General features: G+C 41.3%; 1 protein-coding gene across 2 annotated transcripts in view; it reads right to left on the bottom strand.

Moving 5' to 3' along the window:
- Rnf115 (ring finger protein 115) overlaps positions 1–26,981 on the bottom strand; it is a 62,638-nt gene that overhangs the window by 33,361 nt on the left and 2,296 nt on the right. The window contains exon 2 of one of the 2 annotated variants that reach the window (XM_021656144.2): positions 2,676–2,734. The exons of the other annotated variant lie outside the window; for it this stretch is intronic. Coding sequence (XP_021511819.1) covers positions 2,676–2,734 — 59 coding nt within the window. The remainder of the gene's footprint in view (positions 1–2,675; positions 2,735–26,981) is intronic. 2 annotated transcript variants of the gene reach the window in all.

Here is a 26,981-nt window from a genome sequence, read left to right on the forward strand (position 1 = left end):
GCAAATATTACCCTTTTTGTACTCATTCTCAAGCCTTACTCTGATGAGAAACCACTTGATACTTGTGTTTGTAGAAGGAATTAAAAATGCTTTTAAAAAATCATTTTAGCTGTGCAAAAAGGTACTTGTAACACCTATACTAAATAAATAATTGAACTACCAGATTCCATAATACATGGCTATATATATTTTTTATTACCCAAACCTACCAGGCTCCCAAGGATCATCTTTCCTGGGTTGTGTGGTTGGTATTGTTGGTGGTGATGCGTACGTGTGTGCATGTGTGTACATGTGTGTCTTTTTTTTTGTTTTTGAGACATGGTTTGACTACATAGTTTAAACTGACCCTGAACTCACTATGTAGCCCAAACTAGTCTCAAACTTAAAATCCTGCTCGCCTCAGCTCCCCAAGTGTTAGGATTACAAGCATGTACCACCATGTCTGGCTTCTTTCCTGCCTTTACTACATGATTTCAGAAATTCAAATGTTAGTAATTCAAATAATCAACTCTACCCTTTTTTTAACATTCTGCTCCCTTGAAACTCCTCCAACATTCCCTTTCTTTAAAATTCTTCTCAATCTTAAGAGTAAACAAACTAACCATAGAGAAGGAATAATAAAAGCAACAATATTCTAATAAATTTACAATATTCCTCTAGTATGTGTGGACGTAGATGGGGTATAATATCTTATGTTTCCATGCAAAGATTTCCTCATACTGATTTGTTTTTCTGGTACTGAGGGTTGAACTTAGGGCCTCACACAGGATAGGCTCACACGCCTACCACTAAGCTACATTTTCAGTTTCTAGTTTTGCTTTCGAGAACAGGTCTAAGTTGTCCACGCTGACCTGGGAACTCTGTAGCCCTGGCAAGCCTTATGATCACCCTGCCTCAGCCTTCTGAGTAACTGGTATTACTGGCTTGCAGTATCAGGCTCAGCTTCAATAAATGTTTACCATCCACTATTAATCAAGTACTAAGGTCAACAAATACTTAGAAATTTTACAAAAGAAAATAATAATTCATTGCTTTTAAGACTCTGAGTCTAAGAACAGGATTTCTTCCCTCTTTGAAAACACTGACTTCACCAGGCAGTGGAAGTTCACACCTTTATCCCAGCACTTGGGAGGCAGAGGCAAGCAGATCTCTGAATTCAAGGCCAGCCTGGTACACAGAATGAGTTTCAGGACAGCCAGGGCTACACAGAGAAATCCTGTCTCAAACAAATAACAACAACAACCAAACAAAACACTGATTTCATGCAAAACCCACAATATTTATATTCCAATAGCTTCCACCAATAGCATCTATTCAGGACAATCTTTGACCCTATATAGGCAGAAATAAAAGAACTGAGTAAAAATAAAATCCACAGAATTTCTAGTTCCCTGCTACAAAAGCATTCAGCTTGTAGTTAGTCATTATACTCAGGTATAACTGCCCTGGAGAAAATTTCTCCATGTCTAAAGAAATCAGATTTCCTATTCTAAAACTTAGGGGAACATCCATTGGTTACTCCCCTACATGAATAATGCTCTATTCATGCAGAGCATTAAGTGCTTACATAAATATTTGATGCAATTATAATAACACAAATAAGAAATCCCAAGTTAGCATGCCATCCACACACTGCTAATTTTGCTGTCATGCTAATCTTATAGGCATGACGCTGGTGTTGTTATTTAAAACCAAAACTGTTGCACCAACATTCAAGAGTTTGTACCAAACCAGATCCCATGCCGCACAGTACCCCAGAAGCTCCAACTCATTTATACATACAACCATCAACCATTAGTACAGTAAAATAGGACATACTTTAAAATGTGTAATTCTTCCTGGTTGTGGAAGAGACCTTCAACTTTAGATTCTGCCAACAGCAATGTAAAGGAATTATGAACTGACATAACCTCCAAAGTCACTCTAAGATTAAGAGACTTTACAAATTCATTTTAAGCAGTTTGTATTTTGTCTACTGGTCAAATGCTAGCATTAAGTTATTACAGTTTTATTCACAAAAGCCAACTAATATATTCTCACTTAGAGAAAATATTCCCTCTTTTTGTCAATATTATAACTTTACCACAGCCAAGAAAACAAACCCAAATATTAATATGACAGCAGCAGTTTGTCCATTTGGCAACACTAATCTTCATCTGAACAAGGAACCTATGGCTCCTCAAGGCAGAGAAACAACCCAGTTTCCCTGGCTAGAATATACAGTTTGCCTAGTTAGAGTCCTTATCAGAAGTTACTGCATAGCCCACCAAATATGGGTAACAGTAATTTAACTTCAGGCGACAAAGTAACCGCTAAAAACTTAGTAATAATCCAAAAGGACTCTCAAAGAAGCAAATGAAAAGGTAGTGGTTAATTTTGATATGGTTCTAGAGATTTTCTAGGTGTGACAAAATCAGGAGCAGTGGATAAAATCATTATCATCACATTGCTTTCCAAATCTTATTTCCTTTCCATCTCCTGTTCTCCTGTCCTTGTGTGTGTGCATGCACGTGCGTTGCACGCACGCATGTGCACACTCACACAGCCTCTATTCCCAGCAGTAGAAGCTACAAAGTAAGCTACAAAACAAATTCCTTCCAGTCCACTCAGTCAACACTAAGAGAAAACAGTTTTAACACTAGAAAGTTTGGTTTATCCATAGGCTTATACAATACCTGGAATCATCTGTCACTTCCTCAATAAAGCCTGATTCACATCTGGGACATATATATTCCTATAAAAGAAAAGAATAAGTAAATAAAAGTTTTTCATTTCATTAGGAACCTAAGCATGTGGCTTTAGGAGATCATGAAGTACAAAAGCTGATGATCAGGCTGACAGGATGACTCAGAGGGCAGAGGAACTTTGCTGCCAAACCTGATGATCAGAGTCTGATCACAGTCCAACACAGCACACACACAAAAAGGCTTCCTGCAAATTGTCCTCTGACTTCCATTCTTGTGCCATTTCGTGCACATACCTACACACAATAAATAAACAAACAAACAAAAAGGTAATAAAAACTTTAAACATTTTAGATGTATTTGTGTATGTCTATGGTTATTTCGCTTGCATGTATGTCTGTGCACCACATGTGTGTCTAATGCCCATGGAGGTCAGAAGAAGACAGTGGGTCCCCTGGAACTGGAGTTACTGATGGTTGTGAACAATGTGGGTGCTAGAAACTGAACCCAGGCCCCTGCAAGAACAACATGTGCTATTAACTATTGAGCCATTTCTCCAGCCCCATTATAAAAAAACCAAATCTGGCTTTGAAATACATGTACTTGTCAGGCGATGGTGGCATATGCCTTTAATCTCAGCACTCAGGAAGCAAAGGCAGGTGGATCTCTGAGTTCGAGGACAACCTGGTCTCTGGAGTGAGTTCTAGGACAGCCAGGGCTACACAGAGAAACCGTCTTGAAAAAAAGAATGAAAGAAAGAGAGAGAGAGAGGGAAGGAAGGAATGGAAGGAGGGAAGGAGAGAGGGAGGGAGGGAGGGAGGGAGAGAGAGAGAGAGAGAGAGAGAGAGAGAGAGAAAGAATGAATTTCACGAGATATTTACAGCATGGTTTTATAGCTACCTAAGTGTTTCTCATTAAGAGAATAAGGGTGAATGTTGAAGATTTGTTTGCTTTGTTTTTAATTGGGACGGTTTTTTAATGTCTTTGGTTTTATTTTTAAGAGGGATGATGGCAAAAATGGGATGGTTAATGTCCTAGTTAGTTTCAGCCTGACACAAGCTAGAGTTCATTAAAGGAAAATGTCCCTATGGGATTGGGCTGTGGATCAGGCTATCCCTGGCTGCTGGTCCCCAGTTCTATAAAAGCACGCTGATAACACTGGGTTGCAGCACCCCAGGAAGAACAGCACCTCTTGTGCTCAAGCCCAGGCATGTTTAACTTAGAGAACATGCAGAGACAGGCTGCCAAAAGTCCCTGAAAACCGTGTTGCTGGCTATAGGACATGGGTAGGTGTGAGGAAGAGGTGGTATCCCACTGGCTCATTTAGGGGCATCTGAGGGCTGCTGCTAGAGTGAACATTAATATTGGAGTGAGATGTGGTGCTGATGTGGAACTAATTATGAACCAAAGACAACTAGTTTACTAATGAGAATGAAAATGGCTTCAGAATTTTACAATCTATAGGACAGCATTGACCAAATGATTATATTAAGTCAATAAAATGCAGCCCAGGGCCCTGTGTCTCTGTATTCAACCACAGGTTGAAATATCCCTAAAATTCCCCTGAAATGATCATGAAGAGAGCAACAGCCAACAAAGAATTTTAGGTTTGATAAAGAAAAGAAACAAGGAGAGCAGGCCAGCGGATGCCATGGGGAGGAAACACACACACACATATCAACAAAATGGGAAAAGTCTTTCTTAGTTCATCTATAAAACAGCTTCTTCTGTCCTAATGAGTTGGACTGAGATAAATGACTGTTGGAGGTTGGGCTGATGCATGTTACTGGCCCCCAAGATCTGGTTACACCTATTCTTGTTTTGTAAACCTGCCTAAGACATACCTGATTGGCTGATTAAACAGCCTATACCTGGGCAGGGCAGAATGGGGTAGGCGTAGCTAAGATTCCTGGGCTTGAAAAAGACAGGAGAATCATTGAAGACAGACAAACAGGAAGAGAGGAGGAAGGAGGACACCATGATGGGTTAGTGTGAAAAAGAAATCACATGGGCCTGGAGGAAGGACTCCAATAACAGCATAAAAAGGCCCAGATGAAGAATATGAGCAAGTACCATGGGATGGAAGATAGTTCAGATGAGGATGGTTAAGGAGGATGACATTGGATGGGGCTGGGAGGTGAATGGTGAGGTTACTGAGACATAGGTAAAAATATCTGCTCGGCCCAAGGTAAATAAGGCAATTATAACATCTAAATAATGAAGAAGAAGATGATGATGATGAAAGAAAGAAGGCAGGCTGAGCAAGCCAAGAGGAGCAAGCCAATAAGCAGCACCCCTCCATGGCCTCTCTATCAACTCCTGCCTCCAGGTCTCTGCACTGCTGAGCTTCTATCCAAACTTCCTTTGATGATGAACTGTGGAAACAGAATCACAATAAACCCTTTCCTCCCTAACATTTCATGTTTCATCATGACCGAGCAACTTGGACAACTGAGACAGCTGATTACTTCTTTAACTAGAGTGAATTAATCACCTAATTTTCTCTTCAAAGCTAAAAAAAAAAAAATAATAGCTCCAATGCTTATATCAAGGCAGTAAAAAAATACTAATACTGATGGATACAGAAACTACTATTTTGTACTATGTATATCTAAGAGATAAACTAAATCACAGCATAAATCAATTTATAACCTAGGAAATTAAATGAGGCTTTAAAATTTTCTCTCCCCATCCCCAGATAGGATTTTCTCTGTGCAGTTCTGGCTGTCCTGGAACTCGGTCTACAGACCAGGCTGGCCTCAAACTCAAGAGATCCACCTGCCTCTGCCTATCTCATGCTAGAATTAAAGGTGGGTGCTACCACTTCCTGGCTCAGGTTTCAGACATTTCTAAGCTTTTTGTTAGTCTGTGTGTTTGTTTTTGATACAGGGTATCACTATGCAGCCATGGCTGGCCTGGAACTTCCCATGAAGACAAGGCTGGCCTCACTCACAGAGCTCCTCATTCTTCAGTCTTTCAGATGCTAAGATTAAAGACACAACTCTCAGATTTTCTAATCTATTTTCTGGCTAGCAATGGTTCCAAGTAAAACATAATATTCTCAGATCTTTAAGGAATGAAAACTCAAATAACGAAGCACAGAAAGATAGCTCTGCAAATAAAGGCATTTGCCATATGTCTTAGTTTTCTATTGCTGTGAAAAAACACCATGACCAAGGCTTTATAAGTCACCATGACTTATAAAAGACAGTGTTTAATTGGGCTGGTGGTTTAGAGGGATAGAATCCAGGATGGCAGAGCAAAGGCATGGCAACAGGAAAAGCTGAGAGCCTGTATCTTTTTTTTTATGTGAAAATTATTTTAATCATATTTTAAATTTCTTTCTTTTTTTTTTCATGGTTATTGATCCCTTCTTTATTTTGTGTAGAAATTATACATGCACAAATTCCCCATTTCTTTTTTTCCCCTTTTTTAAAAAATTTTTCATCAATTACACTTTATTCATTCTGCATCCCCCCATAAACCCCTCCCTCCTCCCCTCCCAATCCCACCCTCCCTCCTCCCTCTGCTTGCATGCCACTCCCCAAGTCCACTAATAGGGGAGGTTCTCCTCTCCTTTCTGATCTTAGTCTGTCAGTTCACATCAAAAGTGGCTGCATTGTCCTCTACTATGGCCTGGTAAGGCTGCTCCCCCCCCAGAGGGAGGTGATCCAAGAGCAGGCCAATCAGATTATGTCAGAGGCAGTCCCTCTTCACATTACTATGTAACCCAATTGGACTCTGAACTGCCCTGGACTACATCTGTGCAGGGGTTCTGGGTTATCTCCATGAATAGTCCTTGGTTGGAGTATGAGTAGCGCTTCCTCAAGATCCAGCCATACCACTACTGGGCATATATCCAAAAGAGGCTCAAGTACACAAAAAGGACATTTGCTCAACCATGTTTGTAGCAGCTTTATTTGTAATAGCCAGAAGCTGGAAACAACCCAGATGCCCCTCAACTGAAGAATGGATGCAGAAATTGTGGTACATCTACACAATGGAATATTACTCAGCAATGAAAAATAAGGAAATCATGAAATTTGCAGGTAAATGGTGGGATCTGGAAAGGATCATCCTGAGTGAGTTGTCCCAGAAGCAAAAAGACACACATGGTATATACTCACTCATATAGACATACAACATAGGACAAACCCACTAAAAAAAGAACCTAAGCAAGAGAGAGGACCCTAACTAAAAGGTCCAATCCCCATCCGGAAAGGCAAAGAGGATGGACATCAGAAGAAGAAAACAGGAAACAACCTAGGAACCTACCACAGAGGGCCTCTGAAAGCCTCTGCCCTTCAGACTATCAAAGCAGATGCTGAGCCTGATGGGCAACTGTTGGGCAGAGTGAATGGAATTTTAGGTAAGAACTGGGAAATAGTAAGAGCTGGAGAGGACAGGGTCTCCACAAGGAGAGCAACAGAACAAGAAAATTTGAACACAGGGAACTTCCCAGAGAGCTTGTATCTTTATTCACAAGCAGGAGGCAGAAAAAAACTAACTCAAAATAGCCAACTATTCTGAAACTTCAAGGCCTGCCAGCAGTGACTAACTTCCTCCAGAGAAGCCACATGGCCTAGTCCTCCCAAGCAGCCACCCCTGGAGACCAAGCGCTCACCACAGGAGTCTATGGGGGCATTTGCATTCAAGCCAGCACACCGCACCAAGTGGGCAGCTCTCAATTCCATCCCAGAAACCCACATGGAAGCGAAGGGAACCAATTCCACAAAGGAGCCCTGACCTCCACACGTGGGCCCCAGCTCAATGATAGTAAGTACAGTGTTTCTTTTGTTTGGTTGGTTGGTTGGTTTTCTTCTTCCAGGCAGGGTTTCTCTGTGTAACCTTGGCTATCCTGGATTTAGTTTGTAGCCAAGGCTGGCCTAGGAGATCCAACTGCCTCTGCCTCACCAAGTTCTGGGATTACAGGCCTGCTACACCACACCAAGCTAACTACAATATTTCATAAAGGAATTTAAATATCCATTTACTTTCTAAACACTAAGCATGGTTGATCTCCTATAGATATAGTTGTAACTTTCTCAAGTAAAAATGAAATAATAACTCAAATATCCAAACATTTTCTTAAAAGTGATGGAGCAATTCCTCACATCAAGATTAATTTTATGAGGAACTAGTCAAATCAAGGAACAGTAATATTTTGTAAAATAAATCCTTAACAAATAAACATTGGACAAAGGAATAAATTATAGAATTTTCCTAGAGGACCCAGAAAAGGTATTTCTAAAACAGAGTTCTAAGAAATTAATCTGTTCAGTGAAGAAGGGAATTATGTATGTAGGACTGTAGTGTCAAAACTTAGCACTTGAGAGTCAGGGATGATGGTGAGTGCTGGCGCTACATAGTGAGACCCTGTCTAGACAGAAAGCGGGGCCATGGAGGAATGAAAGAAAGAAAGGAAGAAGGAAGGAAGGAAGGAAGGAAGGAAGGAAGGAAGGAAGGAAGGAAGGAAGGGAAAAAAGAAAGAAAGAAAATAGCAGGTGTGGAGAAGGAGCAGAATGAAGGTGGATGGATATTCAGGATGGGTTTAACAGGAACTAGATCACGGAAAACTTTAGGTTATGATAGACTTCATCCTGTAGATAAGGAGCTCTTAACTTTTTTCCTCTATTTTTCACATTGAGACACCTTTGTAACAGGCATTCTGTGAACTACTGTAAAAGCAAAATAAACAGGAGTCAAATAAATCCTGAATATCTTCTGCTCCTTTAAGCTACAAGGACAGTGATTCCACTCCTTTCTCCCAATTAAAAAATATGAATATAAATGAGGTTGATTTCAGAATCAACCTTAAAAAGAATTCAACACAATGCCTACAGAGACTCACTCTCCAATTATGAGATGGATTTTCAAGGCCTGATTGTTCCAGGCTTAGGTATAATGTAACTGGTGCAAGAATGGTGTTGCAAGACTGGCTTTTCCAGATCTAGCTGCTCCACATTGGAAGATTTCTGCACATGCTCACCAGGCATCCCTGGTGACCATTAGAGTGGAGGCCTGCGTATTCTGCAGTAGGAAGCCCTTGTGTGTCATGCTGCTGGCATTCTCTGGGCAACTGATATTCTATTACCTCACATTTCATTTTCTGTTTGTGGCTAAGCTTCAAAATAATACAAAGTTCTTTCTTCTGCTAAGGGCTCAGGTATGTCTGTCTCTGACACCTATCACAGAACACACAATCAGGTTTGGGAAAACACAGTGCTGATCTTCTGTTTCTTTACCTGGACTTATACTATCTTTCTTATTTATTGTGCTTTTTTTTTTTCTTTTAATGATCTGTTTATCTTTATTTTACATGCACTGGTGTTTTGTCTGCATCCGTATCTGTCTGTGTGAGGGTGTTAGAACCCCTGGAACTGGACAGACATATTGTGAGCTGCCATGTGGATGCTGGGAATTAAACCCAGGTCCTCGGGAAGAGCAGCCAGTGCTCTTAACCGCTGAGCCAACTCTCCAACTCAATTGTACTCATCTTTATAGAACTAGGTAGCTATACTTTGGGACTGATGAGGGATCAGAGTCAGCCTGAATAGGAAGTCCAGGAAGGAAAATGGGGAGAGGAAAAAACACCTCTGTGTGAAACACCTCAGCAGATGACATTTGTAAGGACAGGTATTTTCTCCAGTCCATCAATCACAGGCATTGGTGAAGAGTCTCCATAATACTTTGGAATAAGGCTGGCTTTCAGAAAACATGTCAGACCCATCCTCATGTTAGAGACAGGATAGAGGAAAGAATCAAAGAGCTGGAGTGTAAAAAAAAAAAAGCTTGTGGTGGTTTGAAGGAGAGTGGCCCACATAGGCTCATATTTTGAATGTGTGGTCCCTAGTTGGACTGTTTAGGATTAGGAGGTGTGGCCTTATTGGAAAAGGTGTGACACTGGCATGGACTGCGAGGTTTCAAAAGAACATGACAGACCCAGTCTCTCTCCCCAACTCCTGCCCTCTGTCTGTCTGTCTACTACAACTTGTAGATCAGATGTAAGCTCTCAACTACTGCTCCCACACCCTGCCTGCTGCCACCCACTCCAACCGACCATGATGCCCATGGGCTCACCCTCTGATACTGTAAGCAAGTACACAATTAAATGTTTCCTTTTATATGTTGCCTTGATAGTGATGTTTCATCACAGCAATACAACAATAACCAACATAAAGACTAAGGCTTTCAGCCTTAACTGCCATGTCAAAGGTCTAAGAAACACATGAGGTCACATGTAAAAATGACAGAAAACTGCTTTGAGTCCCCTCCTTGGTAACAGGAAGCAAACAGCCCAATGCAACTTATCAACCCAATCTAAAAAGATTCTTTTCTTACTAATTTCTTCTATGATAGCTTTATCATTCCTTTATGACATGGATTACAATTTATAGTTGTATTTGTTTTGTAGTTTGTTAATGTCTTTTTTTACTTAAGCCATTCCCTAATATCAGGGTCCTTATCAGTGTTCTGTTTGTCCAAGGCAAATGAGTGTTCAACACATATTTGCTGAGGCAATGAACATGAAATTACAAACCACATACCATATAACTACAAAAAGACAAAATATCTGAATCTTGTATGGTTAGAGAAGAGGCAGAGTGGAAGTAAAGGACTAAAAAACCTAAAAACTGAAGTTATGGCCTGATAATCATATGACAGTCAAAGCTTGACATTTCAAAGCTAACACTATTAGGATGTGGCTATAGGAATAGCCAACATGAAAGGGGTGAAGGGCCTTAAAGGGTCGTCTGTCTGCATTAACATTAAACTTCCAAACTAATGTTCAGAGTCATTGGCCAAAGGGGTCCCTTGGAACCTCCCCATATATCACACAGACTATTGCCAACGCTATTGGTTGCTATCTACAATGTGATGGTAAGGTCCTGTTGCTGAAGACTATACTTATTTATGTCATCAAACATGGAGAAGTAGAGCTGGTTGCCTAACTAGAAGCTTCACCCCTACTAACTAGCATTCATGGTACTGGAAGATACCCTGTACAATATCAGAAGAGAAAGGTAATCATCAAATCACCCAGCTATATAAATCCTGAGGTCTACTGCCAGGTATGGTGACACACACCTGTAATCCCAGCACTTGGGGAGATAGAGGCAGACAGATCTCTGTGAGTTCAAGGCCAGCCTGGTCTACAAGAGAGTCCAGGACAGCCAAGGCTACACAGAAAAACCCTGTCTTGAAAAACAAAAACAAAAGGAGAAGGAGGAGAAGAAACCCCTGAGCTCTATAATAGCAACCTACCTGCAAGATAAATATATAAAAATATACTGGTGCAATAGTGCAAATGTTATGGGAGTAACCAACCACATTTTAAACATTGGATTTCAGGCCTATTCCACATGAAGGAACCCATACCTGGCACCACTAAAGTGGCCAAGAACCTGAGACTGAATAGGTCACAGGCCTCTGAGAAAACCTAATACTATTATTCTGTTAAGGAAACACCAATAAAATGACTTCTAACGACAACTGCTATACCCACAGATCAATGTTTCTCACTCAACCCTCACCGGATAAGCTTCTTCTTGCAGTAGATAGAACTAACACAGGGACCCACTACTGAACAATGTGCAGAGAACAAGAGACTTTGTAGCACTCAAAATGATATCCTAAATGATATCTTCATCACACTCTACCTCCAACCCTCAACCTCCAGCTCAAGGCTCAGGGATCTATGTGGAAGAGGAGGTAGTAAGATCTCAAGAGCCAGGAATGATCGATTACCCTAAGGAGTCAGTATCTTCCAAGAACTGTATCATACCAGAACTGATGCACTATGAACTCACAGAGACTGTGCCAGCACGCACAGCACAGATTCAAGCCAGGTGGAGTCCTAGCACTGAGAGGGGAAAGCAAACAAAAAGCCTGACCCCTAGCCAAGGCTTAGCTCTGCAGTTGATAACTGCTGGTACAGGGGAGTCAGTTTTCTCCAATGGATTGTGGGTACATCATACTTGAGGATAGGTTCCATACCCAGGAATAGATGGCCAATACAAAACAAACTCAGTGGCTTTTTGTTTTGATTTGGTTGTTTTTTTGTGTACTTTTTGTTTTGTTTCGCTTCAGCATTTTTTTTTCTTTTTGGTCTTTTGATTGTTTTTAGTTTTTGTAGTTTTGGGTTTGTTTTTGTTTTGTTGGTGGTGGTGGGTTTTTGTCGTTGTTTTGGCAACACAAGGAGACTGAATAGGGCAGGACACAAAGTTGGATGGGTAGAAAGGTGGTAGGAGTTGAAGGAGGGTAAAAACATGATCAAAATAAACTATTTGAAATTTTTTATATAAAATAATAAATATTGCTCAGAGTTGTGGTAAATAGATCACTTCAAGTCACTTCAGATTTTACAACATGGATGAGGGAAAAAGCTGATGCAATTATCAAGAACTGAGCGATACAAAAGTAATCTACTTTCTCTTTATGATCTTAGACGTTTTGTTCTAAAAACCAGCTCCTGCACATGAGCAAGATGTTCAATATGTAAAACCAAACTGTAAAAGTACTACCTAGCTTTTCATGTTATTTGGAAGTAACAAATAATCCTTTCATTTTCAAGCACTAATCAAGCTTTTCTACTGATTTTCTAGTGCCATGAAAATATTAAATATTTGTCTAATAAGCAGACCATTGGAATACAAAAGTAAGCAGATAAGCAGGGGTGGTGGAGGGCTGGTAGGATGGTTCCATTGGTAAAATGGCTGCTAGGCAAGCACCAGAGCCTGAGAATCTATCTCCAGAACTCACATAAACAGCCAAGACCCTGGGGGAACAGAGGCAGGTAGATCCCTGAATCTCATTGGCTGGCCAACCTAGTGAAATCAATAAGCTTCAGGTACAGTGAAAAACCCTCTCAAAAAATAAAAGTGGAAAGTAATAGCACAAGACACCAAATGTCAACTTTGGGCTTATACACACACATGTACATACACATATGCACAAACCTATACTAAGAATTACATACACGAAAAACACACATTTTTTTAAGTAGGTATAGAAGCACACATCTGTAATCCTAGCATTCAAAAGGTAAAGGCAGGAGGTTTGCACATTTTGGGCTACAAAATAAGAGCCTGTCTCTTTTAGCACTGTCTCAAGAAATTAATAATAATCAAGGATAAGTATATACTACATCCTCAAAATCAGGTGTCTGGGCGCCCAGGCTCCCTCTTTTCTGGGCAATGCCAAGAAGATGACAGAATGCCAGCGTCTGACTTCCTTTTCTGTGCTTTTATTGCTAAGCTCCGATTCTCACACCCTGTCTAACTGTACACACTTCCTCCATGTATATATGCGTATATAAATATGTGTATAGCGTTGCCTCGCTGTTTTCTCAGCTATGCTCACAATATAGACATGCCCTCCACTGACTGCAACTACACTGCACTTTAAGTGTTTACCTATCACTTCTAAAAATGGCTAACTACCTTTTTCTGGTAGTTTTGGGGGTAATTTTAATTACATTTACAGACTTTCCATGACTTGAGGAGACTGTGGGTCAGACAGGAACCAAACACAGTCTTCTTCTACCTACATACTCCTCCTCATACCGAGACCCAGGCCATTCTGATATTTTCACATATGGAATTATGAACTGTAGGGATAAAGGTGTATGGTGGGGTGAGGAGCAGACAGTAAAACAAGGATAATTGCCTGGCATTGCAGAAATCTTCCCTGTGTTTATCCAGATGTTATACACTAAATCTTCTACTCAACATTCCCACTGCACCACGCCACCCCCAATAGCTTCACCATATATGGCCCAGCATGGTCATCTTTTTGTACTTTTCTCTCTTCTGCTCCAAGTACTGACGGTTATAGTTTTATACAGGCTAGGAAAGCACTAAATCACTGAGCTATATCTTCACCCCTCGTTAAAAAATCTTATCAAAAAAACATTCCATGAGTTATTTCTATCACTGCATCTATAAAAGAAAAGCCTATCAAACGTAATTTACCAACTGAGAAAAGGAGGAAACAGGAACTCAATTATTTCCACCAAACTAAAGGTAATTCCCTCCTGGATCTGCAAGTATACAGTCCATAAACCTAGAAGAGAAATTTAGTAGGACCATTGGTCAAATGAACTAAGATACCTACAGAGTATTCCATCCAATGAATACAAAGTACACACTCTTCTTAGTAGCCCATGAACCTTCCTAAAGTCTATCACATTCTTAGACACAAAGCAATTTTTAACACGAGTACAAGAGAAAATAAATAATTTGAACAGGTCTTAGACTGTTGCCTACTCTGGCTTCAAACACACTATATTGCCTGGATTTGTCTTGAACTCAGAGCAATCTTTCTGCTTCTGTCTCTAAGTGATGAGATTCAAGTGTGAGACACCATGCCTGTTTTGAAATAGTTTATCATTTCATAGTGAAATAAAGCTAGAAATCAAGAACCATAGAAACTACACAAATACTGGAGATTGAACAATATACTTTTGAAAGACCAGTAAGTCACTGAAGAAAGCACTTAATTTTAAAATTCCTAGAGTAAAACAAAAATGAAAGCACAACTTATCATAAACCTTTATGATATAGTAAAACCAGTTCAGGGAGAAAGTGTACAGCTATGGGTGCTTACATTTAAAAACTCAGAAAGATCCCACATAAATAACAATCCACCTCAAGATCTTAGAAAGAGAAAAGAAGAACCTGAATAAACTAGTAAATGACATAATGAAGACCAGGCCAGAAGTTAACAAGGCGGAGAGCAAACAAACAACACACTCAGACTAAGAATTGGCTGTTTGGAGAAGACAAAAACAAATCAAAATAGTCAAACTAACCGAAAGAGAAGATCGGAATTATCACAATTAAAATGAGAATTACAACAAATCTAACCCAATGAAATCCAAAGGATAATTAATGAATATTTTTTAAAACATAAACAAACAAACAACCCTGGAAAGCCTAGATAAACTGGCTGAGTTCTTAGGCCCGCATGACCGCCACAATGAAATCAATATTACACAGATTTGTACTAAGCAATAAAATCAATGAAGTAACATCTCCCAGCACAGAAAAGCCCAGGGCCTAACAAATTCTCCCACTTTCTGCCTAATTTATTTTACTAACAGTTCATTTTGGCTTATGGTTTCAGAAGGATAGACTTCACCATGATCAGCAAAGAGAAACTATGGAACGAGTATCATCTTTGCAGAGGCCATGCTAGTATCTCCATTATTAAATTTTAGATAGGTGCTGTTGACATGAGCATAAATTCTACCAAACTTTTATTTTTTCGATTTATCATATTACCTATTATGTGCATGTATGTCTGTATGTCTATATACATGTGACTGCAGTACCCAGTGTAAGAGAAGGGGTGTCAGATCCCTTGGAAGTGCAACTATAGAAGGTTGTGATCTACGTGACATGGGTGCTAGGAATCCAAATCTGATCCTGTTCAAGAGAACATGTGCTCCGAACCACTGAGTCATCCCTCTAGTCCCTCTACAAAACTTTTAAAGAAGAGCTAAGGCCGATGCTTCCAATATTGTTCCATAAAACAGAGTGATAAAAAGCACTAGCAAACTCATTCTATGAAGCTAATATTACTTTGATACTAAAACCAGATAAAAACACAACAGAAAAAGAAAACTACAGACCAATTTCCTGATGGACATAAATACAAATTTTCTCAATAATAATTTTTGCAAAATGAACTAAAGACCTCATTATGAAGACCATACACCTTGGCTTAGTTGATTTCCTTTTAGAGATGCAAGTTTGGTTCAACATATACAATAAGATTAAGATAGCACATAAATAGACTTACGGATAGAAATCACATGATCATCTCAATTAGATGCAGATAAGTCTTTTAACAAAGTTCAACATTCCTTCACAATAAAACCTCTGATGAAACTAGGAACAGAAAGAACATATCAAAGACCATACATGGCAAACCCTAACCAACATTACACTAGCAGGGATGATAAAAAGTGAAAGCATTTCCTCTGAAATCAGGAGTAGACAAGGTTGTCCACTCTTCATTCTTATTCAAAACAGTGTTCCAAGTTTTAACTAAAGCAATAAGGCAAGCGAAAGAAGTAAAAGGATCAAATCAGAAAAAGAAAAACTCAAGTCATTCCTATTTGCAAGAGGCCATGATCTAGCAGGACAAACAGACCCTCTGATTCCACCAAAAAATTCATAGACCTGATATTTTAGCAAATAGCAAATATAAAACTTACAAAAACAATGTTTCTATTTTTCAGTATTGAATTTGCCAAGAATAAGGTTGCTTTCTAAAAAAAAAAAAAAAATGCTACCTACAACATTCTCAAAAAACAAATGGGGGAAGGGCAAAGAGACGGCTCAGCTGTTAAGATCTTGCTATTGCAGGACTGAGGTTCGGTTCCTACACCCATATGGTAGCTCACAATCAACACAGTCTAACTCCAGTTCCAGGGAAACCAATGTCCCCTTCCTGCCTCTATTGGCACCGCATGCAAATGATGCACATACATGCACACAGATAAAATACTCATATACACATAATAGTCTTCAAGGCCAACGTGGTGACATACACCTTTAACTCCAGTGCTCAAGGCAGAGGCAGAGAAGAGAGGAGAGAGGAGAGAGGAGAGAGGAGAGAGGAGAGATCTCTTTGATCTCTTTGAGTTTGAGACCAGCCTGCTCTACACAATGAGATCCATGGCAGCCAAGGCCACATAGTAAGAGCTTGTGTCAAAAATAATTTTTTAAAACAATACATAAATAAGTACTTTAAAAAAAAATCACTGGGAATAAGCGCAAAGGATAAAGTGAACGTTCTATAAACGAAAACCTTAAATCACTGAAGGAATTCAGAGACACCTTGTTGGTGACATTCTTGTATCAGTCAGGAGCAGAGCTGCTGGCAGTTCTCTATTCATTCAAGCTTGATAGCCAACGTGTCTTATGCTAGAACTCATAAAAGTCAAATCAAATAAAATCAAATCCAGGCAGCACAATGCAGGAGGAGGAAGACAGACAGAGACCCGTAGACTACCAATGCCACCCAGCCTGCCCTCTAGCGCATGGCACAGGTGGAATGTAGACAACCTGCCACCACGCCACACAGCACAAATGGAGGATGTCACCCAGGAGCCCACCAGCTGCATGGCCAGCCTACAGTGGAAACTACCACAATGTACACAAGTATGTGGTGGTTAGATGGGAGAAAAAGAGAAGTGGAGCAGCTTGAGCATTATGAAGATGGAACTAGAGATGAGAGAGGAAAGGAGTAGCCTGTTATAAGTGGCCAGCCCCATCACCTGGGTCCCAGCCTGAGCTGCCACTGAGGGCCATGTCTTTGTCTGTAGCTATGCAAAGGCAGAGGTCAGTGTTGATGTCCATGGCTCATATCACCACTAGAGAACATGGGGATATCCCTACTGGGGCAGTGTTGGGTGTTCAGGGACCATGCATAACTGGCCCCTGCCCTCACTGGATGAAGTATTCTAGAGAGCTGGCCCCATCTCTCACCAGTGAGAACACTCAGGAAAGCAGGCCCTGCGCCTTCCCCATGCAGCATAGCAAAGCTAGTCCTGGCAGCAGTGGTATGGGAGAGCCAGCCCTGAGGGCATAGTATAGGAAAGCTGACCCTGCCACTCGTCTGCCATGGGGTGGCACAGGCTTAGAGGTGATGCACACACAGCCCTGCCCCTTGCCCCCTCCAGCAGTTTCAGCAAAACTGCCCACAGGATCATGAGCTCAGCTAGCCCTGTCCCTCACCACTCAGCTGCAGCACTCAGGAGAGTGGGCCCTGCACCTTGCTGAACTGACCCTGGTGGTGGAGGTGGGGGAGTGGGGACAGGTGAGCCAGCCCCAAGAGCTTAAGACAGTTGCCCCCACCATTCACGTGCTGTGGGGTGGTATGGGTATGGGAGTGATGCCTTGCCCCACTTGCCCTCCCACCACCTGCAGGAGTCCAGAAAGCAGGCCCGCACCTTACCTGGGAAACACAGCAGTGCCAGCCCTGGCTGAAGGGCTGTGGGTGACTCAGCCGCAAGGACAGAGCAAGGGACAGCTGGCCCCACCACTCCTCTGCTGTGTGGCGGCCTGGAGAGAAGGGGATCTCTCTGGCCCCTCATGCCTCGATACCTGGGGCAGTAGGGAGAGATGCCCCTGGGGTAATGAGCACGAGTGAGATGATCCGCGCCTCAACAGCTGCAGCTCTCAGGAGAACAGGCCCTGTATCTCATCTGGGCAGCACAGTAGGGCTGGCCCTGGTCAAGGGATCATGGGTGAGGCAGCCCCAAGGGTGAGAGTGTGGGAGAGCTATCCCAGCCCCTCATAGGCTGCAGTGCTTGGGAGAGTGGGCCCTGTCCTTGACTGGGCAGCACTGTGGAGCTGGCTCTAGCAGGAGCAGTGCTGGTAGTACTGACAGGAAGAATGGGCAGGCTGACCAGCTCAGCTACCACCCAAGCCCAGATCCAGAGCTCTGGATCCCACCCCAAAATCTATATCATTTGCAAATGGTTGGGATGTGTGAAAGGCCAGTCCTGCTATTCTAAAGCTGCAGGATCTCCATGACACAGGGCTGCGCTAGAATAACCGGGAGCAGTCCCAATGAGGATAGAATATTGCTGGTGTTACAGAAGCCAGAGATCACAAACCAGACCAATGACTCACTGCAATGAACATTTGCAAGTGAAGATGTGTGGACATCGGGACATACTGTGGGACACACTGTGACATACTAAAGCTTCCATTTTATTTCTATTCTTTGGGTTTTTTGTTGTGTTTTATTTGGTGGGGGGGTTGCAAGGGCAAAGGGCAGATGTGAGGGGACAGGGAGATGAGTGGAACTGGGATACATGATGTGAAACTATCAAAGAATCAAGAAAAAGTTAAAAAAAAGAAACTAGGAAAAAATCCTACCATTTTATAGAAATACAAAAGGCCCTAAATTGTCCAAGCAAGCCTAGGCAAAAAGAACAATGCCAATGATATCAACAAAACAGCATGGGACTAGCACAAAAACAGATGCACAGACAAATGAATAAAATAAGGGGTCCACAAATAAACCCCCATAGTTACTGCCACCTAATATTTGGAAAAGGTGTCAAAAACAACAGAAAGAAAAGACAGCCTTTTCCACAGATGATGCTGGTAACACTACATAATAACATGTAGATGAAGGAAACTAGATTCCCATTCTTCAAGCTACATAAAATTCAAGTCAAAATGAAGCAAAAATCTTATTTTAAGACCTGAAATTCGGGGGCTGGAGAGATGGCTCAGCAGTTAAGAGTACTGTCTGCTCTTCCAAAGGTCCTGAGTTCAAGTCCCAGCAACTACATGGTGGCCCACAACCATCTATAATGAGATTTAGTGCCTTCTTCTGGTATGTATGCATAAATGCAGGCAGAGTACTGTATAAGTAATAAATCTTTAAAAACAAACAAACAAACAAAATCTGAAATTCTAAAACTGATAAGGAGAACATAGGCAAAATAGTCCAAGACACAGATCCACAGGCAAGAACTTGATGAAAAGTCCCCACCTGTAAAGCAAGTAACCCCAAGAATTAGATGGGCATACATGAAATTTAAAAGTTTCTGTACAACAGAGGAAACATTCACCAAAGTAAAATGGCAGCCTGTGGGACAGGGAAAAATCTTTGCTAACAACATATCTGACAGAATTAACATCTAGATTCTATAAAAACCTAAAAAAATTAAACACCAAAAAGTTCTCCAAATTATCTAATCAATAACTGAATTGAATACCAGTTCTCAAAAAAAGAAATAAAAATAATGTTAGGGTACTGGAGAGATGGCTCAGAGGTTATGAGCACTGACTGCTCTTCCAAAGGTCCTGAGTTCAATTCCCAGCAACCACATGGTGGCTCACAACCATCCATAATGAGATCTGGTTTCCTATTCTGCTGTGCAGGTGTACATGCAGGCATAATAAAGAAATCTTTAAAAAAAAATGTTAGAAAAATATGTTCAATATCCTTAGACTTCAGGGAAACCCATATCAAAACTAGGCTGTGGTTCCCTCTCACCCTCTTCACAGATGATTACCAAGAAAAGGGGCTGCAAAGTAGGTAAGGTGCTTGTCCTGAACCCGAAAGCCTGGTTGATCCCCAGGTCCCACATGGTGAAAGCAGAGAACCAACTCTAATTTAGAAAGAGAACAAATGCTAGTAAGAGATTGTAGGGGAGGGAGGAGAAAAAGGGAAAAAAAAAGATATCCTTTCACAGTGTTGGTGTGAAATCAGCATGCACTTTCCTCCAAACACTGGAAGAACCAATGTGACTCAGCTCTACCAATCTGTCAGATATACTCAAGGGAACCTGAATCAACACACTTGTTCATCTCTGTTCATTGCTGAGTTACACACAATAGCTGAGCTGTAGCCAGACTAAGTGTTTACCAACAGGTGACTGGCTACAGACAATATAGAATACATTCAATGAAATTTTATTTAGCCATAAAAAAGATGACATCATGTAATCTTCAGGAAAATGGATGAAGTAAAATAAACTACTCAGAAAGACAAATACCACATTTCCTCTCATATGCATACCAGACTTAAGTATATACTGACACACACATGCACACATAAAAGTAGAAGGAGGACTATGATGGGGGCGGTAGAGGTCCGAAGGGAAGGAACACAAGACAGATAATGAATGGAAAGACAAAACATCTTGTTTTCTCTCAGAAGCAAAACTACATTTAACTACATGTTGGCAACATGTAAAAAAAAAAAAAAGCAAAAGGGGGACTATTATTTGGGGAGACAAAAAGGATTATCAAAGCGGGAGGGAGAACACAGGACAGGAAAGACAGTGTAGGGGAGTAAGAATGAGGTACAATGATACACATGAAAATTTTGGGCTGAGTAGGTAAAGGTGCTTGCTGCCACGCTGACAACCTAAGCTGGATCCTGAGAACACATGGTGGAATGAGAATCCACCCCATAGGTTGTCCTCTGACCTCCACACCTACACCATAAGGCATAAGTATGCATATGTGTGCACATGCACACACTAATAATAATCCATACATTATGATACACGCCTTCAGTCCCCACACTCAGGAGGCAGATCTCTCTGTGAATTTGACCAGTTTGCTCTACATAGAGTTCCAGGCCAACCAGGGCAACACAATGAGATCCTGTCTCAAAAAAAAAAAAATAAAGAAAATGCACTGAAACCCATTATTTTGGGCAGGCAAGATGGCTCATGTGGTAGAGCACTTATTGCTAAGCCTAAAAACCTGTCTGATCCCTGGAACAAAAATGGTAGACAGACAGAATCATACCTGGCAAATTATCCCCTGACTTCACACATAAGCCACAGCACATAGGTACACACACACCTATTACAATGTAATGAAATCTATTGTTTTGCATATCAAATAGAGTTAATCACGGATACATAATAGTGCACACACTGACCTACTTCAAATGTTCATTAGCTATTTAATCTAAAAACTATAGAGAAGCAGAAATACTTCTTACCATTAATGATCTGAATTAGGAACAGCTCCCTACACTCAGCTTAGCCTTAATGTCTACCCAGTTATAAGAGCATCATGGGAGGGCACCAGGCACTGCACTCCAGGGAGGGAAGGAGCAGAGTGACTTGAATGCCTTGCCTTCCTTGCCTCCTACATGTCAAGGATCAGTTATCAAAATATATAACATTTGGCAGGACCTATTTATGAAACTGTACTGTAAAAAACTTATTTTGAACTTTATACAAGTTTGTATCACGTGTTTGGTATATCAGTGTGGTGTTATGTCTACATTAGCAATTCTAAATGGTTATTTTTTGTTTTTTGAGACAGGGTTTCTCTCTGTTGTACCCTTGGCTGTCCTGGACTCTTAGAGCAGGCTGGCCTTGAACTCACAGAGCTCCAACTGCCTCGGCCTCCACACCCACCTGGTTTTCTTACATCTAAAACAAAAGGCCCATTTTCTGTCCAGTCCGACAGAGTCAAGCTCTGAGATCACAATACTTGCCACTCATTCTCTTTGAGTATCACAGGATAGAACGGTTAAGAAACTCCTAATTAGAAATTAGAATCGTAGCCTTGTGGTGGTGGCACTAGCCTTTAATCCCAGCACTCGGGAGGCAGAGGCAAGTGAATCTGTGAGTTCAAGGCCAGCCTGGTCTAAGAGAAATTCTGTCTCAAAAGAAATAAAATTAAATTAAATTAAATTAAGAAATTAAAAAACAAAGGAAAGTGAGGGGGAGGGAGGGAGAGAAAAAAGAAATCAGGATCATAAATGTTTTAAAGATATCACAGTTCCTAAGCAGTTCTTAATTTCAAGGCAAGTGACAACTGTAGGTCAAAGACTCTGCTTTGCAAGTAGAGTCTTCTCTCATGTTCCCTTCAGACAGACTATATTCTTTCCCTTCTCAAGAGCATCAGCTGACAAGGCTGGAGAGATGACTCGGGAGTGAAGAGCACTCACTGCTCCTGGAGAGGACCAGAGCTCGGCCTCCAGCACATCAGATGCCCCTCCCCTCTGGTCTTGAAGGTCAACACACACACAATTTAAACATTTTAAATACATAAATAAATATATATATAAATCTTTTTTAATTCCAGGATAGATGGCAGCTGCACCAACACAGTAATGGCACCAGGCCTGAAGTCTGGCACCTGGGTCCTATCTGTACTCCCAGGTTAACCTTGACCTCTGAGCTCCATGCAGCTTCTGATCCCCAATGCTAGGTTCTGGGGTAAGAATTTTGTTTTGTTGTTCTTGTTGGGTTGTTTTGTTTAAAAAAAAAAAAAAAAAAGTTAAATTATGTGACTGTTTTTGTTTTAGTCCCAGATATGGGATATGGGGGCAGCTTCAGATTGTCCACAGCTGCTAACTATGATTTGTCCCATGCTCTATGAGGGGGCATGATTTTTGGCAGCTGTAGAAAAGTTTACATTTGGAATTCTGGGGACTCTGGAGAGGGTATAAATGCCAGCGCTGGCGGCGCTCTGAAGAGGCAGCTCCTGCTTCCTCTGCTGCTGCAGTTGGTTGCAGTTTGTCAAGTGGTCATATGCAAAGAAGAGTAGAAGAAATTGGATATCCTGTCAGCAAAGATCAAATTTGCCCCAAGGAACTCAGTGCCCCTAATCAGTACGAAGTAGTCTAAAGAGATCTATGCCCTTTTCCTTCTATTCTTTCTTGACTACCTAGTGTTGGGGGGTTGGAAGTTACTGGGGTGGAGAAGGGTGGTAGATATAAGAACCCAATCAAGTAGCCAAAAAGCCCAGCTCCAGGGTTCCTATCCACCTGCTTGCAATAGGACCAGCACCTGGCTGCTGAGCACACTGATTCTGGCTTCCCAGTGCAAACATACCCACAACCATTTGATAGCTGAAGTAACAGCAGAGCGGCCCAGGCACTTCTTTGCCTGGCTGCAACCGCAGACCTGCACAGACACGGTGCTGCCCCTGGGATTCTTCCTGGGATCTCATTCACCTACCTGGATCCTGCCCTGGTAGGAGGGCATACCTGCACCTAGGCAATCTTGCTGCACACAGTACCCTGTTCCTAGCAGCCCTCCATAGTACTCAGGAGACTGTCCTTCATGCATCCCGGCTGCCTAACGCTGTCTCAACAAAAGCTGGTACCTGAAGCCCTTCTGGCAATAGCCACTGACTACTAACTGAACAGTTTAAGAGCAGTCAAAGTGGAAGAAAGGGAAGTGGAAGCAGAGACCACAGAAGAGCAGGAAGTTAGTAATGGCTATTAAGGAACCTGTGAGAAAAACCTGCAGGTGCCAGTCATCAGAAAAGTTCCAGAGCTGTGAAGTTTTCAGGGCCAATCTCAGATATCAATCTGAGTTCTATAACAATGGACTTCTGCTAAGAGCCAAGGATTCCAATACCCAAGCTAGCACGGGACCTGTAATATTGCCAATACTTCTGCCTAACTAATGCCACAACTTGCTGCTATCTATCAGACAAAGATATTTGGGAATACAAAGCTGCTAAAACTAATTGCCTCCCATGATTTTAATCCAGGAAGAAGACCATCCTGAGCAGCTGACTCCAGCCTCTAACAGGTATCCATAAATTCGCTATCACAGGAAAAAATAGTGTTAGAAGGAAGAATTATAATGTCAATTCATCCTTTCAATGAAGAGTTTAAAGAAACTAAAAGCTCAAGAATGCAATCTCTCCTGTGCATATGAAATGTCTCAAGAGTTGTGTGAGAGACAAAAGAAAATACCAAGGTGAGTTACAGAAAAAATTACCACCAATTATGTTTTCCCTTTTGTTTTCAAACTGAATTCCCAACTGTTTTATTAAATTACACAGTTACTAAATTTCCTACCAACAACAACAACAACAAAAATGGATACTTTCAGGTTACAGTGTAACTGTAGGTGAGTAATCTAAACCGTCTGGTCTCACTGACCACAGTGAGAGGAGAGAAAGGGACTCTAACAGATCAGCTACCCAACTCTAGTCTCTGTTCTAAACAGTCCTTTCCCATGAGGGCTTGGGTTAAAATTATCCTGTCTCAGTTATCTTACGAAAACTTCTCATCAGGACCCCAAAGTCGGAAATCAAACCTACCCTGGGAGAAATCCTTCAGTGCCTCTAGCACACAAAGACAATGCCCATCGTTCATCCTTTGGTTCATTATCACAGCTTCTCACACCCTCAGCGCTCTTGAGTCTTTGGGCCTACAGCACATTTAACAGCAGCTCTGTCCACTACTTACCAGACGGCAACTGCAGCTCTCCTCCAGACCCCAGCTGTAACATAAAAATGTCCACAGAGATGGCTAAATGTTTCCTGAGGAAGAAAACGGCCCCAATCAAACTCCACTGTGACAGATTGCTCCTTCCTTTCTTAGAACTAAGCTGTAGAAAAATGAAATACACACTAATTATTAAATCCCTTCTAATTTGACAATACAGAAAAAGGAGCAACCCAGCTCTCCATACAAGCTGGCTACCTGAACCTGAACAAAAGTAAAGGTCATTAAAAAGCCAACTAAACATAAAGAAACAGAAAGTGTTAGCATCCTGACAGCATTTGTGCTCCCAAAGGAACTTTATCTGCTATAAACTTAAGGTTTTTTTCTTCCTCATACTGAAAGAATCCTTCAGAATTCCCCAGCACTCACATATGTGCTAATCGGAATCTTGAGGCTATGTAACTAATCTCGCACCCTTAAAAACACAGATGTGATAGGCATGGCGGCTCATACCTGTAATCCTAACACTGAGGCAAGAAGACTGCCAAGAGTTCAAGGCTACATATTGAGATAATGAGTTCCAGACCAACTATAGACTGAAACACCGTCCTGAGGACCAGAATGCAAGCCCTGAAACCCACAGTAGAATGAAAGAACTAGCTCCCAAAAGTTGTCCTCAGACCTTTACACATGTGCCATGATGTGTGTGGGCACACACACACACACAAGACAAAAACTTTACAAATAAAACAATGTTATTTCTTGATCTTATGTGTTACATACTTGCTGACACTTTATGTTCAAATTCAGCAATGCATTTTCTATCACTAGAGCCTTTTTTTTTTTTTTTTTGGACAGGATCACATGTGTCCCAGGCTGGCCTTGAACTTACTACATAGTAGAAAATGACCTTGAATTTTTGGGCCTCCTCCCCCTACTTCACAAGTGCTGGTATTACAGGCATACAACACCTACCCAACTAAAGGTACCAGTGCACATCCCAGGCAGGAACTACTGCAGGCTATTTGATCCCACTGTGAACCCGAGACTGTGAACTGTAAAAATCTGTCTTTTGTTTCGTTATCCTAACAAGGAGTGTGTTCATCCCTAACACACACCTTTAATGCAAGAACCTTCTGTTTATTGTAAACAGGTGATTATGGTGTGGTTCAGCCCTAACACTCACCTTTAATCCTAGAGCTTTCCGTAAAGAGGATTTAATAGTTAACCCTGGGTCAGGAGGCAAAGCAAATAACCAACTGACAGAGATTAACAGAAAAGGAAGGCCTTTGAGAGAAGAGTACTTCAGACTCTAGCTCATTGGCACTTTCCCCTGGGCTGTCAGGCAAGCAAGCCTGCGGCCTTTAGCTTTTTGCTCTGGGGCAGCTGAGTTGGAAGGTTGGCTAGGTGCTTTCTCTTTCTCTTTGAGTTAGTAGGTTCACCTCAGTATCTGGCTCCCGAGTCTTCACTGGTAAAAAATCAAACAATTTGGGATTTCCATTTTTAAAAAACAACAAGGAGTTTTGCCATTGGGCCCAGACCCCCATCCCCATTATAGCTTTAGCGATCTCCTGCTGAGATAAGAAGAGTAGGAATTCTAGGCCACCCTCCAATACGAGTTTAAAAGCAGCCTATCTACATGAGACCCTCTCTCAAAACTGGGCCAGCAAGATTGCTCAAAGTATAAAGACACTTGCCACCAAGCCTGAAAACCTGAGATCAAACCCCAGGACCTGTACAATAATAGGAGGAAACCAACTCCCACAAGTTGTCCTGTGACCTCCACACATGCACCATGACATAAGCACACTAACATACACACACACACTAAATAAATAAATGTGAAACAATTTATGAATATAAAGAACCTCTAAAAGCACCAACATTATCCCTCATTCAATCAAATTTAATAAGCAACTGATAGATGCTAATCATGTAGACATTACAGATAATACAGATAAGAGTTGAAGGTAGTGTCATGATTAGCATCTTTGAAGCTTACCTCAAATCAATAATTTTTCCTCTAGTTCAGCAGTATAAATTCTTGAATTAAACTATCATTTAGCTACCCTTATTATGAGATGATCAAAATGATTTCCTATATTGGAACTACAACACAATGATTAAAAGCTGTGTGAGTAGCTGGTAGAGAGCCAAATGAGATAACATTACTTACTAAAAAGAAGGACATTTACTAGATCAAAGAAGACACAACAGAGAAGTAGGAAGTGAGACTACTAGTCCCTTCTGGCGGAGCCAGAGGTGAGCAACATCCCAGCAGTGACTAGACTTGTCTGTCATCTGGATCTGTGAAATGTCCTGATCTCCACGAAACACTTAAGAACCACACTGGTCTCATCAATATCCAAAGCAGGCTAAGGACTGGGGGATGGTGAGTTTGTGGGAATAAAGAACACCTTTACATTCCTTGAAAAAGCCCTCTGTGGTATTCTGTCCACGCGTCCTTCCAGGGTAGTGTAACAACTCGATTAGTTTTGGCCCCACATGGTCTCTCAATAGAATAGTCAGATGAAGTAAAGCTTCTGGAAATTTCCCTCAAATATTCCTTCTAATCTGATGACCCAAAAATACATAATGCCATTC

This window comes from Meriones unguiculatus, chromosome 10, assembly GCF_030254825.1.
Source record: "Meriones unguiculatus strain TT.TT164.6M chromosome 10, Bangor_MerUng_6.1, whole genome shotgun sequence".
Taxonomy (NCBI): Eukaryota; Metazoa; Chordata; class Mammalia; order Rodentia; family Muridae; genus Meriones; species Meriones unguiculatus.